At 52.4% G+C, this 13,023-nt stretch overlaps 4 protein-coding genes across 4 annotated transcripts; 3 read left to right on the forward strand and 1 right to left on the reverse strand.

The window, feature by feature from the left end:
- Window positions 1-321: 321 nt before the first annotated feature.
- BO86DRAFT_392371 (phosphatidylserine decarboxylase family protein) lies at window positions 322-1,792 on the forward strand. The gene has a single exon (XM_025672791.1). It carries the CDS (start codon window positions 385-387, stop codon window positions 1,669-1,671), a length of 1,287 nt encoding a protein of 428 aa, XP_025523591.1. The 5' UTR covers window positions 322-384; the 3' UTR covers window positions 1,672-1,792.
- A 727-nt stretch (window positions 1,793-2,519) lies between these two features.
- BO86DRAFT_412883 (carotenoid oxygenase family protein) lies at window positions 2,520-4,430 on the forward strand (the record flags this gene model as incomplete). Its single annotated transcript, XM_025674694.1, has 3 exons — window positions 2,520-2,536; window positions 2,601-3,237; window positions 3,297-4,430. The coding sequence occupies 3 exons, from the start codon at window positions 2,520-2,522 to the stop codon at window positions 4,416-4,418; spliced, it is 1,776 nt and encodes a 591-aa protein (XP_025523592.1). The 3' UTR covers window positions 4,419-4,430.
- Window positions 4,431-5,444: 1,014 nt separating this feature from the next.
- BO86DRAFT_370091 (putative cholinesterase) lies at window positions 5,445-8,070 on the forward strand. Its single transcript, XM_025670267.1, has one exon. It carries the CDS (start codon window positions 5,764-5,766, stop codon window positions 7,996-7,998), a length of 2,235 nt encoding a protein of 744 aa, XP_025523593.1. The 5' UTR covers window positions 5,445-5,763; the 3' UTR covers window positions 7,999-8,070.
- Window positions 8,071-9,363: 1,293 nt separating this feature from the next.
- BO86DRAFT_322575 (uncharacterized protein) lies at window positions 9,364-11,065 on the reverse strand (the record flags this gene model as incomplete). The annotated part of the gene is made up of 2 exons (XM_025668394.1): window positions 9,364-10,887; window positions 10,955-11,065. 2 exons carry the CDS (start codon window positions 11,063-11,065, stop codon window positions 9,364-9,366), a joined length of 1,635 nt encoding a protein of 544 aa, XP_025523594.1.
- Between the last annotated feature and the right edge of the window lie 1,958 nt (window positions 11,066-13,023).

Consider the following 13,023-nt stretch of genomic DNA (forward strand, 5'->3'; position numbering starts at 1 on the left):
AGATGACTTCCATGACATCACTCGTTCTCTCCACCATTTCAGATTCAGCCCAGTGCCTACTGTTGCGTCGCAAACATGATCCACTTCTTGTGCCACTCCCCTGTCTCTACAGCATCATTATGATGCAAGTTTAGCCCACGTCAGGCCATTGTCTACAAGATGCTGTGGTATAAACCGAGCTCGTTCCTGCCCAGCATTAGCCAAGCTTCTTCCCCAGATTCCTCATACATTCCGCCAAGATTAACCAGCCGCCCATCATGTCTCCCCACCAAACCGATCAGAAAAAGCACCACACTCCCCGACTTCACCGGTAAACCATATCCTCATTACCACAAATAATCCAGCCCAGCCTCTAATCCTCTATGTCTTAGTGTCGGAAAATGGATGCCCTCCACCCTGGACGAGCATCATGAATGGGTCGGAGGTGTTATCGCCCACGTCGACCGCAACAAGCCTGAAGAGCTTCACCCGGTCCTAAAAGAATTCCAAGAACTTATCGAGTCCAACACGAGGGTCTACTTGCTCATGGCCGCCATGTTCGGCGAAATCCCGCGCAACCGGACCTACGCGACGGACCCGACCGGCTGCCCACAGCTACGCGACTACAAGCACATGCTGGAAGTTCTCAACCATCTCATCACTACTGCCCCCTCCTGGAACGACTTCTCCCACCGCGTGGGCCTTGTCGGACTGCCCATCAATGCTATTCTTGACTGGCCTATGGGTACCCCCTCCGGTTACGCCGCCTTCCTAGACCCCGATGTCAACCGAATGCTTAAGAAAGTCCTCAACGCCTGGGGTGAATTCCTCAAGTCCCCGGAGTCTGCATCCGTCCTCGACGACTCCGCGAACGGCTGGTTTGGCGAGACGGGGAAGTCCGACTTGGTTGAGGTGGCCAATCTGGGCGGCAAGACCGACCACACATTCGAAGAGATGTTCATTTGCGACCCCTCCGCTCCTCACCACGGCTACAAATCCTGGGACGATTTTTTCACGCGCCTTTTCCGGGAGGGAATTCGGCCGGTTGCTGGTCCCGATGACGACAAGATTATCGCCAATGCCTGCGAGTCCAAGCCTTACAAGGTCGCGTACAATGTCAAAGCCCGCGACACCTTCTGGATCAAGCACCAACCTTACTCGATCAACGACATGCTTGCCCTCGATCCCCTGGCGGAGCAATTCAACGGCGGCACCGTCTACCAGGCTTTCCTTAGCGCACTGAGCTACCACCGCTGGCACAGCCCCGTCTCCGGCAAGATCGTCAAGGCCTACGTCGTGGACGGCACGTACTACTCTGAGCCCTTGTTCGAGGGCATTGGCGATCCGAACCCCACCGAGAAGCACAAGCACGGTATTGATGCCTGCGGTGAGGTCACCTCGCAGGGCTTCCTGACGGCCACTGCCACCCGCGCCATCATGTTCATCGAGTGCGACAACCCAGATATCGGCCTTATGGCCTTCTTGGGTGTGGGCATGTGCGAGGTGTCGACCTGTGACATCACCGTCAAGGAGGGCCAGCATGTCAACAAAGGTGATGAACTCGGCATGTTCCACTTCGGTGGCTCGACGCATTGTCTACTTTTCCGGAAGGGCGTCAATGTTCAGGGCTTCCCCTCGACTCACACGGATCAGAATGTGCCTGTCAGAAGCCAGGTGGCTTACGTTGCTTAATTTTCCCGGCTTCTGAAACCAATACGCATGGAGCCTCTGATTAGCAAGACGTGTACATACTTGTGATGTTAATGAGCGATGCTTTACGATACATATGAGGAATTAAAGTACATATTTCGGACCCCGTGTTTTGTATGGTATGAGAGCACATAAGCTCAAGCTATCAGTAGAGTAAATGTGAACAAGGCCGATGGCTCAGGTCAACTGGCACGTGTTAATTCTAGCCAAATATGGAAATAGCCTGGCTTGACCTACGGGACTCTGGCTGGTCTTTACGTCACACGCTTTTGCCCAAACGGAGAGGGCATTCCTCTGCAGTGCTAACTGAACTGCTGTGTCATTCTATGTTTACTCAGATGAGTTCTGATTCACGTTTACTCTCTCAGATGAAACAACATCGCGAGCCCCTAAGGTCAGCTCCAAACATTGGAATCTACCGACGCAGGAGAACACTAGATTATCCTGAGGTGTGCCACAGGTGACGATAGCAATGGTTATGTCTTCGGCATGAAAGTCTCGAATCAAGCAACGACGCCAGTATCCCACGCTGCCTATCACTCCACATGACAGAGTGGCTTGGCATGAGTTATCTAGATTGAGTTCAGCCAGTCGGCGTTGCTTCCCGTCGAATTGGAGGGTTGTAATTCTATAAAATCTTGTGTGAATCAAGGTTTTGACCCGATTCTCCAGGAGCCTTGCATGCCAAGTTCTCACCACTATGACTTGCTCGATCGTACTCTTGAGCAGAGCTCGGATGATACGGGTGGAGAGAGCAGGATGGAGGGGTATATCATGGTCCGCTTCACCGTTCCTCGTTCGAAGCATACAATGTCGCTCCCACAAACACAATGCCAAAAAGACATCCGTACGCTCGCGTCTCATCCTGCTCTTCGAAAACGCTGATGCATAAAGAGCTGACCAGATTAAAGTTACCATGCCGGGAACTATGCTCCCATTCACACTACCCTAAAACTCCGGCCCTGTCCGTCTGAAGGCGCGATTCCCGAGGAGTTCCTTGGAGGGCAGTACGTGCGCAACGGAAGCAACCCGCTCCAGGTCGATACCAGCCGAGGCTTTCATTGGTTCGATGGCGATGGGATGCTCACCGGCGTGTTCTTCGAGCGCATCGCGCAGGCCCCCGGTGTCCGCCCTACCTTTGCCAATCAATATGTCTTCACCGATGTCCATGACGCTGTTGCAAGATATCCCCGGCTTCATCATGTCACGCCCAGCGTGGCTACCTTGATCAGTCCAAAATCGTCGGTTTTTCTCGTGCTGATGGAGGTGGTACGAGCGATGAGTTTGATTGTTGCCTCGCTCTGGGGTCTCATCGCTCGGCCCATCCGGCGGACCAGCACTGCCAACACAAGCGTTGTGCATCATGATGGTCGAGTTTTGGCCACGAACGAGACGGGCCCTCCTATGCGTGTTTTCCTGCCATCGCTAAAGACTGTCGGTTGGTTCACTGGTAGTAGAGCGGAAGGAGAGCCTACGGATGAGAAGCCTCATCCAGACTTTGGCGGACCAGGAGTGGAAGGCTTCTTTAAAGAAATGACAACGGCTCATGTAAGTAGTCATTTCTCCTGATCGGATCCGAAACATGCTCACCCAACTCGCCCTATTAGCCCCACGTTGACCCGCAGACCCAAGAGATGTTCCTCTTCCATGCGACCTTCCTAGCTCCATTTGTCACTTACTCAATCATACCAGCCAGGAGCTCGTTTAACCAGACGCTTTGTCTCAACCAGCCCATCCCAGGATTTCAGGGAGGTAGGATCATGCATGACTTTGGCGTATCGCGCAAACACACAGTCATGATAGATCTACCAGTATCATTGGATCCGTTCAATCTTTGTCGGAATCGGCCAGTAGTCGAGTACAACTGGCGTGGCCAGACACGCTTCGGGGTGTTTCCCCGGTACGAGCCCGAGAAGGTAGAATGGTACACCACAGCGCCCTGCATGATTATGCACACTGTCAACACCTGGGATGAAGAGACCTTCAATGGAACGCGGGTCCATCTGCTTTTGTGCCGGATGAACAGTGCCGCTCCGCTCTACCATATGGGCGGCTTGGAAGCTCCAAACATAACCATCCCAGAAAGCCCCGAATGCCGCCTGTACTACTATCAATTTCCACCCAACAAGGAGAGCCCGAAGCAGATCTCTCACCAGTGGGCATTATCTGCGATTCCCTTTGAGTTTCCACACGTGCCACATCGCCTCCAGATGGCACCGACTCGCTTCGTTTATGGGAACTCGATGCGAAATGGAGACTTTGCGGAAGCTTGTATCAGCAACTTCAAGGTTGAATGTCTTGTGAAAATCGACGTGGCGGCTCTGCTTGCGCGAGGCCTCGCCGATCCTCCGTCGCAGGTGGATGGCTGTGTGGACAAGAGATCTGTCGCCGAGGTTCTCACATGCGATGATCCAAATGATCCCATCAAAGTCTTTGCCTTGCCTGATGGATGGTATGCACAGGAGTGCTCGTTTGTTGCTCGCAAGGATGGTCAGTCCGAAGACGATGGGTGGCTCGTCACCTACGTGTACGATGAATCGCAGCTCGATGAAAACGGCATAGCACCTGAGGATTCACAGAGCGAGCTGTGGATCATTGATGCCGTGGACATGAAGGAAGTAGTAGCTCGCGTGCTCTTGCCGCAGCGTGTACCGTACGGGATGCATGGTAACTGGTTTCCTGAGGAGCAGATTCTGGGTCAGCGAGAGGTGGAGCGTTTCCGGAAGTGAGTTGCAGTGAGCTAAAGACGTTTTGAACTCTTAGCATATGCTATACGTATTCATGCTTGTGGGTTGTGTACTCGCGGAACTGTTGGTTGCAAATTGGTATGTTTGTTTATTTGTTTGTTTGTTTGATGGTCAGGTACTGTACATGGCACAATTCCAAAAACCAATTGCCTCTTTCCACTTCTCTTTGCTCCACCGAGCCATGACACGACACGTTCATCACTACCTCTCTACCATGTATGGCTTAGGCTTTCTGCTTCGTTTCCTCGGATAATCAATCTTCTTGTGTAATCGATTAAGATTTTGTGATGCAGTGCCACGGCTCAGCCCGGACGCCATTCGGCCTGCTTGCGGGCCGGAATAGTCATGCCTTGAGCTACACTTCTTTTGACACGGTAATAGGCCCCTTCAACGTTCCAGGAACCGCTGCACTTGGATTTATAGATAGCTAAGACAGCCAATCCAGAAGAGGACCGCTTCGAAAACTGCGACATACACTTTACATGCTCAATCGTGACGTCGCTCGCTCTAGCAACAGCGATCAGGATCTTAAACAGCACCGCGACAAGAGAGAACTATGACCGTTCACAGGATCTGAAGTGCTGAATGACCGACATCATTACCGTCACCAATCGGTTATCACACCCAATATCCCAGACAGCATTCCAGGCATAGTGCCTGGACTCCAGTCTTGGTCTAATCCGAATCCGGAGAACCTTGAGATGTGGCGCCATAAACCTTCAAGCCAAGGTGACCTAGCCGTTAAGCTGCTCGGTGTTGAGCTACGTTGATCTCCACAATCCCAACAATTGCTCAGTGGTCTGCATGAGTGCAGTGCAAGCACTTGCTTGTAGGTTGCCGGATGTCGCCAGTGCCTCGGAGCCTGGAGGGGACTCCGCTTGCCAAGGATCCGCTCCCCAGTTTACTTTGCCGATAGAACCATTCAGGTTGTTCCCCTCGGCTAGATAGAACCATTGGCCTAGCAAAAGAATATTCCATGACCACGCCAAAGACTATGGTTTGCGTTAGCCGGTTCCGCCACATCCTGTTGCTGGGTAGATCCGGCCAATCTGCATTATGTGACTTCATGGTCAATCCAAGGTACCCCGGATTTCGCTTCTAGGTCTCTCTCAGCTAGTGTCTATGCTGCAAGCCCAGCTTCGCTTCAACTCTGAACCCACTATCGCCTTCTATTGCCGTTCCGATTACTCCGAGAAAATGAGAGAAAAACATGCACGAGCGCAGTGTCCTGGACAAATCCGGCGGTCTAGCACTATAAAAAGATAGCTGGCGCCCTGATTTTTCCTGGCAGGTCTACATTCAGTGGCTGTAGCTGGATTTCCTCAAGATGCAACTTCAGATTCTTGCGGGGACCCTGCTGCTGGGTCGTCAAGCTCTTGCAGTGCCAGCTCCACTAACGACCAGCAAGAGCCATGTCCCCAACATTGACTCTTTGGGTACTCTCCAGGCCTTGAAGTATAACGACTTAGGCCCTCAGAATAATGGTACAGCCGCGGTTCTTGTCCATGATCGTCTCTCGAGTTTCGAAGCAGAGGCCCGATGCCAATCTATTGGAGAAAAGCTTTACCAAGCGCAGAAGATTTCACAGGTCAATGGTACAGAGCTAGCATACCAGCTTGACTATCTCGTTCATGTGCAAGACGTCCAGTTCGATGAAAAGTTATGGGTCTCTCAAGCTACTCACAACGATTGCCGCGCCTTCTCTCTCGAGCATAAGAAGCTTGTATCGGTGTCCTGTGGCTCTAAGTTACCTGCCCTTTGCACATCCAGTGTTGCTCCTACGACGGACCAGGATAGAACAGCTGTGAACTCATCCAAAATCTCCATTGAATCCGATGGGTATCGTTTGACTGGCTATCGTGACGGACGGTCGTTTCGCTTCTTGGGTATCCCCTTCGCCGATGCTCCAGTGAACGATATGCGCTTTGCACCACCGCGCCCATACTCTGGGCCCCGTGATATCGATGCAACGAAGATGGCCAATTCCTGCATCCAATCTGTGTCAGGCTTTGGCACCTTGGACAACGGCGGCATATCCGAGGATTGTCTTTATCTGAATGTCTACACCCCTATCCTCCCTGCAAAACCAGCCAAGCACTCTAAGCGCAAGCCTGTTGCAGTCTACCTCTATGGAGGGGCGTTCACTGCGGGGACCTCAGCTATGGTGGACTACGACGGAGGCAACTTCGCCAGCCGCAATGACATTGTCGTTGTCACGCTCAATTATCGGGTCGGTGCCCTAGGCTGGCTTACTATCGGCAACTCAACGACCGGCAATTATGGTGTCCGGGATCAGATCATGGCCCTGAAATGGGTGAAACAGCACATCAAGGCATTTGGTGGAGATCCTGACCAAGTCACAATCTTTGGCCAGTCTGCAGGTGGCCAGAGTGCGATTGCCTTGCTTTCTTCGTCCGCAGCCCAGGGCCTCTTCAGCGGCGCCATTGTTCAATCTGCCCCTGTTGATCTGCCCTGGTTTACTCGCGGAGTCTATACCGACATTGTTACCCCTCTCATCTCCAGTGCCGTAGGCTGTAACGGGACCACGTCTGAGAGCGCTCTACTTTCTTGCCTCCGCTCCGTTCCAGCGAGCAGGTACCTTGACAACAGCACAGAGTTTGAGGCCGCCACAGCCGCGACCGCAAAGGCCCTCGCTACCGGATGGCTACACTCCAGCGACCTCCTCGCATCCATCGAGCCCATCCTCCCAATCGTCGACGACACCGGAAGCGGCGTCATCGATGATCAATTCCACACCCTTCTCTCGGAAGACCGCCTCCCCAACCGTGTCCCCGTCATTTTCACCACCGTGGCCGACGAGGCAGCCCTCTACGTCGACGCCGAAGTCACCCAGAGCATGGGATCTTCCGAAGTGGCCCTGGCGGAGATTTTCAGTCTCGCATACCCTTCCTCGCTGGCCAAAGCCCTGATCGCCTCCGACGCCTTCCCCACGAACCCCAACGCCACCGACAGCGTCCGTAATGTCGCCGCCGATGCCCTTACCCACAGCGAATGGACCTGTCCGCAATCCTACCTGTTGAACCTAGCCACCACGAACACAACCACCAACACCACCCTCCCCGAGAAACAATTCCCCCACCTCTACCAATTTTCCATCCCACAAGGCCACATCCAAACCACCGTGGGTACGCCCGCCATCTGTTCCCCAAACCAGGACAAGAATGCCACCTGCCACTCCTCAGACGTCCTCCTGGTCTGGGGCACGCTGAACAGCAAGACCGAAAACGTCGCCCCTTACTACGGCCCGACGGACATCCAGCACTCGCAGCTCCTGAACGACATCTTCGCCTCATTCTTCCGCTCCCGCAACCCGAACCCCGATGTCGAGGCCCTGCAGCTCCGCGGCCCCGCCTACCGCTACTCGTACGAGACCTTCGGGTCCCGCGGCTACCGCATGCCCGAGTACCGCGGGAACGAGGACCGGGTCGTCGCGTCGCTAGGCGTGGTCCCGGGCGTCACGGTGAACCCGGGGCGGACGGCCAAGTGTAGGGTCTTCGAACAGCAGGGGTTCACCTTCCAGAAGGCGGAGCTGACTGTTTAGCTTTGCTTTACTGGATATATGTCGGCCTCGAGGTAAATCATATGAAGACTCGAGTAGTGATGGGCCTTCGAGCGGGCTTGTTAATGCTGATGATAGATGTAGATAAGATGATTTGATGTTTATTTGGTATAGTCTAGTCAGTGTTACTTACTTTACTTAATGCGCAGATGAAGGACGATGTACCTTAGCCCATTGACACTACCCTGGTCACGGAAAAGATATTGCAGTAATTTCCAGAAAAGTGTTTACGTGCTCCTAATGCAACGCAGAGTGTACTCCTCACTTTGTCGGTGAACACATAGTAGAAAAAGGGCCTCGGAGGTGAGGTTTCCAAGATAGTCGCAAACCAGTAGCGAACAGCAAGAAGTAGCTATATATAGTCTTTACCACCATTTATGAGTATGAAATGTCAAGGAACTACGTACAACTGTGCGCAACTATAACTGAGGTAGTTTATGACCAGTAACCTGACCTAACTATTAGCAACTAGCCTGAAATTATATATTGGTTCAATCAATGGAAGTTGAAAATATACATGATCGGCTTAATAAGGCAACAAGTTTTAATATAAGTTGAACACGCATTACTACTCTAACAAGCTAGACGATGGCTGAGAATGGATATAGACTGGCTACTAAATAACAGTTAACATACGTAGTAGTTGCAACTATCAGCAACCAGGATAATACTATCCAAGTACCGAGTCCAGCGCCCGTTCTACTACGTGGGCATTCGCGATCGCTACCTGCCGCCTGCCGGGACGCACTACATCTTTATTTATAATTAACATTTCCCTTACACCCATAAAGCAGCGCGGCGTCATGCTATGTCTTCGGGCATAATCTCATAATTTCTACTATGCTATTTCCCATGACCGTTTGATAGAGTATCAAAATCCAATAAGTCCCGGGGCCCTTTTCTAGTCTTGCAGATTTCATAAGCTTATACTGTCGTAACGTCGTGATATCATAGAAGTGGTGGGTCTTCCTCCAGCTCAACGCCAGAAGAGAGAGAAGGAGCGAAAATGTATGGCGAAAGATCGCCAAGCGCCCACTTGAAGAAAAACCAGACAAGCCTAAATGCTCTATTACCCAGAAACCGAAACCGAAGAATTATGACTCTTTGCCATTCGCCAATGCGGAATGTCAATGTCGATATTGCTATGCCTGGCAATGCTCATCATCTTAGATGATGGCAGATGAAGGTTGGACTGGAGAAGGAGATGGGGTAAAGTTAGTAGATTCTGGATATAGCCGTGGTGGATCGTGGAGGATCAAGGCCACTGCTCAGAATTACACCGTAATATAGGAAACCGACACTCGTCGGACGGGGAGATAGTATCTGAGTCGCGGACCACCATTTTCTTTATCGCTCATACATAGACCGTCTCGATCGAACAGCATATTCCATGTCTGGCATACCCACTGGGATGCCCCTCGTGGGCGGTGGAACAGGGTTGGCCCATCTCGGTGACCGGTATGCTCCGCCATCATCTCGCCCAGAATAACGCGCCGAGTGGTCGGAGACACCGGGGTTAGGGTATCCTGGATTTGCGTTGGACGCTCGGTAGCTTCGCCGCGTCTCGTCGACAGGGACGCGCATGTCACCGTCAGGGTGGACACGCCCGACGTACGGGCGGTTAACGTTCATGTTCACATAACGAGGTGGCGGTGGTGGATGCGCATGAGAATGGGGATGGGGATATCGAGGTAGTTCCTGGTTGATCGGCATGACGGGAGGGTCGTTGAAGGCAGACTCGTAGAAGATAGGGCCCGGGGTCCGGGGATGCATGATTGGCTCTTCGGCGTATGCACGTGCCGGGCGGGTTCTGCGACCCCCATCGGAGTCATATGGTCGCCCTGAGTGAGAGTTCAACGTCTCGCGGTGGGTATAGGTTCGTCGCTGCGCTTCAGGAGAGAGATCACGCGGGGGTTTCCGTGCATATGCTTCATGTGAATGCCGACGGGCATGGGAGCTGTGCGAATGCGAGGGACGCAGATGACGGCTGTTATAACGGTGGGCCGCCTCTTGTGCTGCAGCTATTGAATCCTCTGAGGAGGCATCTGAGGGATTATGTCCCGGCACAGTAGTTGGACTGACTGGGCGTGAGAAGGTGGGCCCGCGCTCTCGTCCTCGGGCCTTCGGAGATGACTTCGCCCACATCGGTGGCGAGGGCGCTCGGGGTGAGGGCGACGCGAATTCTGGGGGAGGTGGCGGTGGACTGAAATAAGTGGACTGTACTCGACGCGTCGATGAGCTGGGAACCTCCCCGCTGCGGCGCCTTTGATGACGGCTCGAAGGTGCTGGTTCTTCCGGAGCGACATGGGCCCGTTGCGCAGTTGTCTTACGGCGACTTGGGAACGTTTTTTTCTCCTTAGGGGACGGAGCCTCGTCCTTCTGGTGGTTGCTGAATTGAGAGTGGTAGGTACCAAAACTCGGAGGCGATGCACGGAGAATGTTCTTCTTCACATAGTCCATCTCGAAACGTCGGCTGACTGTCTCGTGCCACTCCACCATTTCTGGGTCTGGCGATTCGGGGAAGGCTCCGCGGGGAATCGTCTTCGGAAATGTGCCGCCGCTAGGATTTTCAATATCCCAGAGCTCAACCGCATTCTGAAGGTATCGGCAATGTTCGTCCGGGTCTAGAAGCAATTGGATTGTTTGCCATCGTACGAAGCCGTTGGGTTGTAGCGCGGGGATTGCGGGGGGTTTGTATGCATCGTTCGTGGGTTGGATACTGTGGAAGCAGCCGAGGCGCTGGTAAATGAAGGAGAGAGCAGAGGGCTTTGTTTGGAGAAAGAGCACATCGTAATTTCCGCCGACCTTGCGATAGAAAGAGGCCAGGCGTTCGGGCGTGAGATCAGCCGTTCCGTAATCGTCGAAAGACGACTATTGAGAAGCCAAGAATTCAGCTTTTGTTTCCCGGTCGCATACAGTGTCTCAAGCTCCGACTTACAATTTTATGAGCAATTTCTAAACAGAGCTGTTCAAGGAGCGGGGCTGGACTCTTGTCCGAGTTGATCAACACTCCCCAGAAACTCGCGCCCGGATCATGGGCGGAACACATGGCCTAGCTACTGGGATTGGGCGCACGGGAAGGACATCTGGCAGCAGCAGCAGCAGCAGCGAAACAATGAGCGGAGCATCGATGGGACCGATGAGGTAGAAGAATGGGGGAGGGGGGGTGGAAAGCAAGCGGGAGGGGCAAGGCTGAAGAGGAAAGTTCAGCAGACTGAATAACAAGATGAGTGTGTGCGTGAGTGAGTGAGTGAGTGAGTGATGCTGTAGGCCCGCCAGCAGCACCTTGCGATCCGCCTGGCGCATTGAATCCGGTTTAGTGCGCGGTCAGTCAATTCAAAATGACAGGCAACGCCCGGGCGGTCAGGCACCCATTCGCTGATGCTCCACTGCGGGGGAGCCCAAAAGAGAGAAAGTGGTTCAATGCTGTTGTTTGTTGGCACTGGCAGAGTGTGAAGTCGACAACTCAATCCGCCTCATCTGTAGAGAACGCGGAACGAATCGAATGAGGGTGGAGACGGAGGGATTTGACGCTGGACGAGAGCCGATGCAAACCAGATCCATGATGCTGCATGAAGCCCAGTTGGGGAGAACTAGCACAAGCCAGCCAGTCGAGATTCTCCGTATACATACCGTACAGTAGGTAGTAACGTTATACCACAAACACCTGGATGAAGGGACTAACTAGACTAACAAACCCGAATGAGTGGTGAATGCTTCCCTTCGCAGGTGACTGGCCAGACAAGCAGCGAAAGGGAGGAGTAGGGAAGGGGATACTGACGGACATTCCACGGCTGTATCACGATGCGTCATCCATCATTTTTTTTTTGCTTTTGTTTTGTCTTTTTGTCTTTTTGTCTTTTTCTGCGTAAACTTTGCCTCGAGGGCTTCTTCATGCTTGGTGGATGAGAAGGAGAGGAGAAGGAAGGGAGAGAGTTTATGGGAGAGAAGAAGTGGGGAAGAATGATGAATTTGGGGAGAATTTGGGGATCGGCTTCTCAACCATGGTTTCTATTCATCTTGACACCTGAGGCATACACTTCCCTCCACCTTTCACAATCAAGTCTACTTACCATCTACGAGTAACTACACCACAAGTACAGTACGACAAATATTTGGAATAATACCTACTTCACAATAGCTGATCATCAGAATGCACGAGAGTGAGGGTGGTACGGAGGACGCAGGTACCTCACAGGCGCATAAGTTACATCACATGCCCGAGCCAGGGGTCAGTCAGTCAGTCAGTCCGTCAGTCAGTCAATCAATCAATCAACTAATTAACAAACTACTCCGTACTGTACATACATACATACGGATGCTTTTCGATGGCATCGAGATCACCGCGTGTTCATCCGTCTGGGTTAGTGGCTGCAAATGATCCGCCCGAACAAGATGCATAGTTCGCCCCTGTGGCACTCGCAGGCCCTTGGATCAGAAGATCAGTGGGCTGACTGGGTCAAGGAGGGTCAATCCATAATGATAATCATAATAGTAACTTACCTTACGGAGCACTCCGTACACACATAGCTAACACATAGCTAATCACTCTATTCTTAGGTTGTGCAGATGAAGAATTGCTCATTCCTATCTCCGCAAAATACGTGTATTATTACCCATTCCTAATCTCTGATTGGTTCCGATGATCGTCAGAAATGAAATCTCGAAACAATAATGGACATTCATTGCACGGCATTCCTCCTGCCATTCCCGCCTGGAACCATAGAATTCCGAGTAACGGGGGTCATTGCTATGTTTGGATGCCCTCCCCTAAGTAAACAACAATGTGGTCGCCTGGTCTCGCTCCCATGCCTCTCATACCCAATCTCTATTCTACTCCTACATGACCCGTCTGTTTGTCCCTCATTGTAACTCCGAGCCCCAACTTGACCGACCAACGCCTCTCCTTTTCCTATCCTTAGATTCTTGCTTCTTTTCTGCCGTGTTTTCTTGCAGAGCTCGCGTAGACCAGCAGCTCGAAGCTCTTTCCAAGGGGCAGTGACCAGG

Source organism: Aspergillus japonicus (assembly GCF_003184785.1).
Source record: "Aspergillus japonicus CBS 114.51 unplaced genomic scaffold BO86scaffold_69, whole genome shotgun sequence".
NCBI lineage: Eukaryota > Fungi > Ascomycota > Eurotiomycetes > Eurotiales > Aspergillaceae > Aspergillus > Aspergillus japonicus.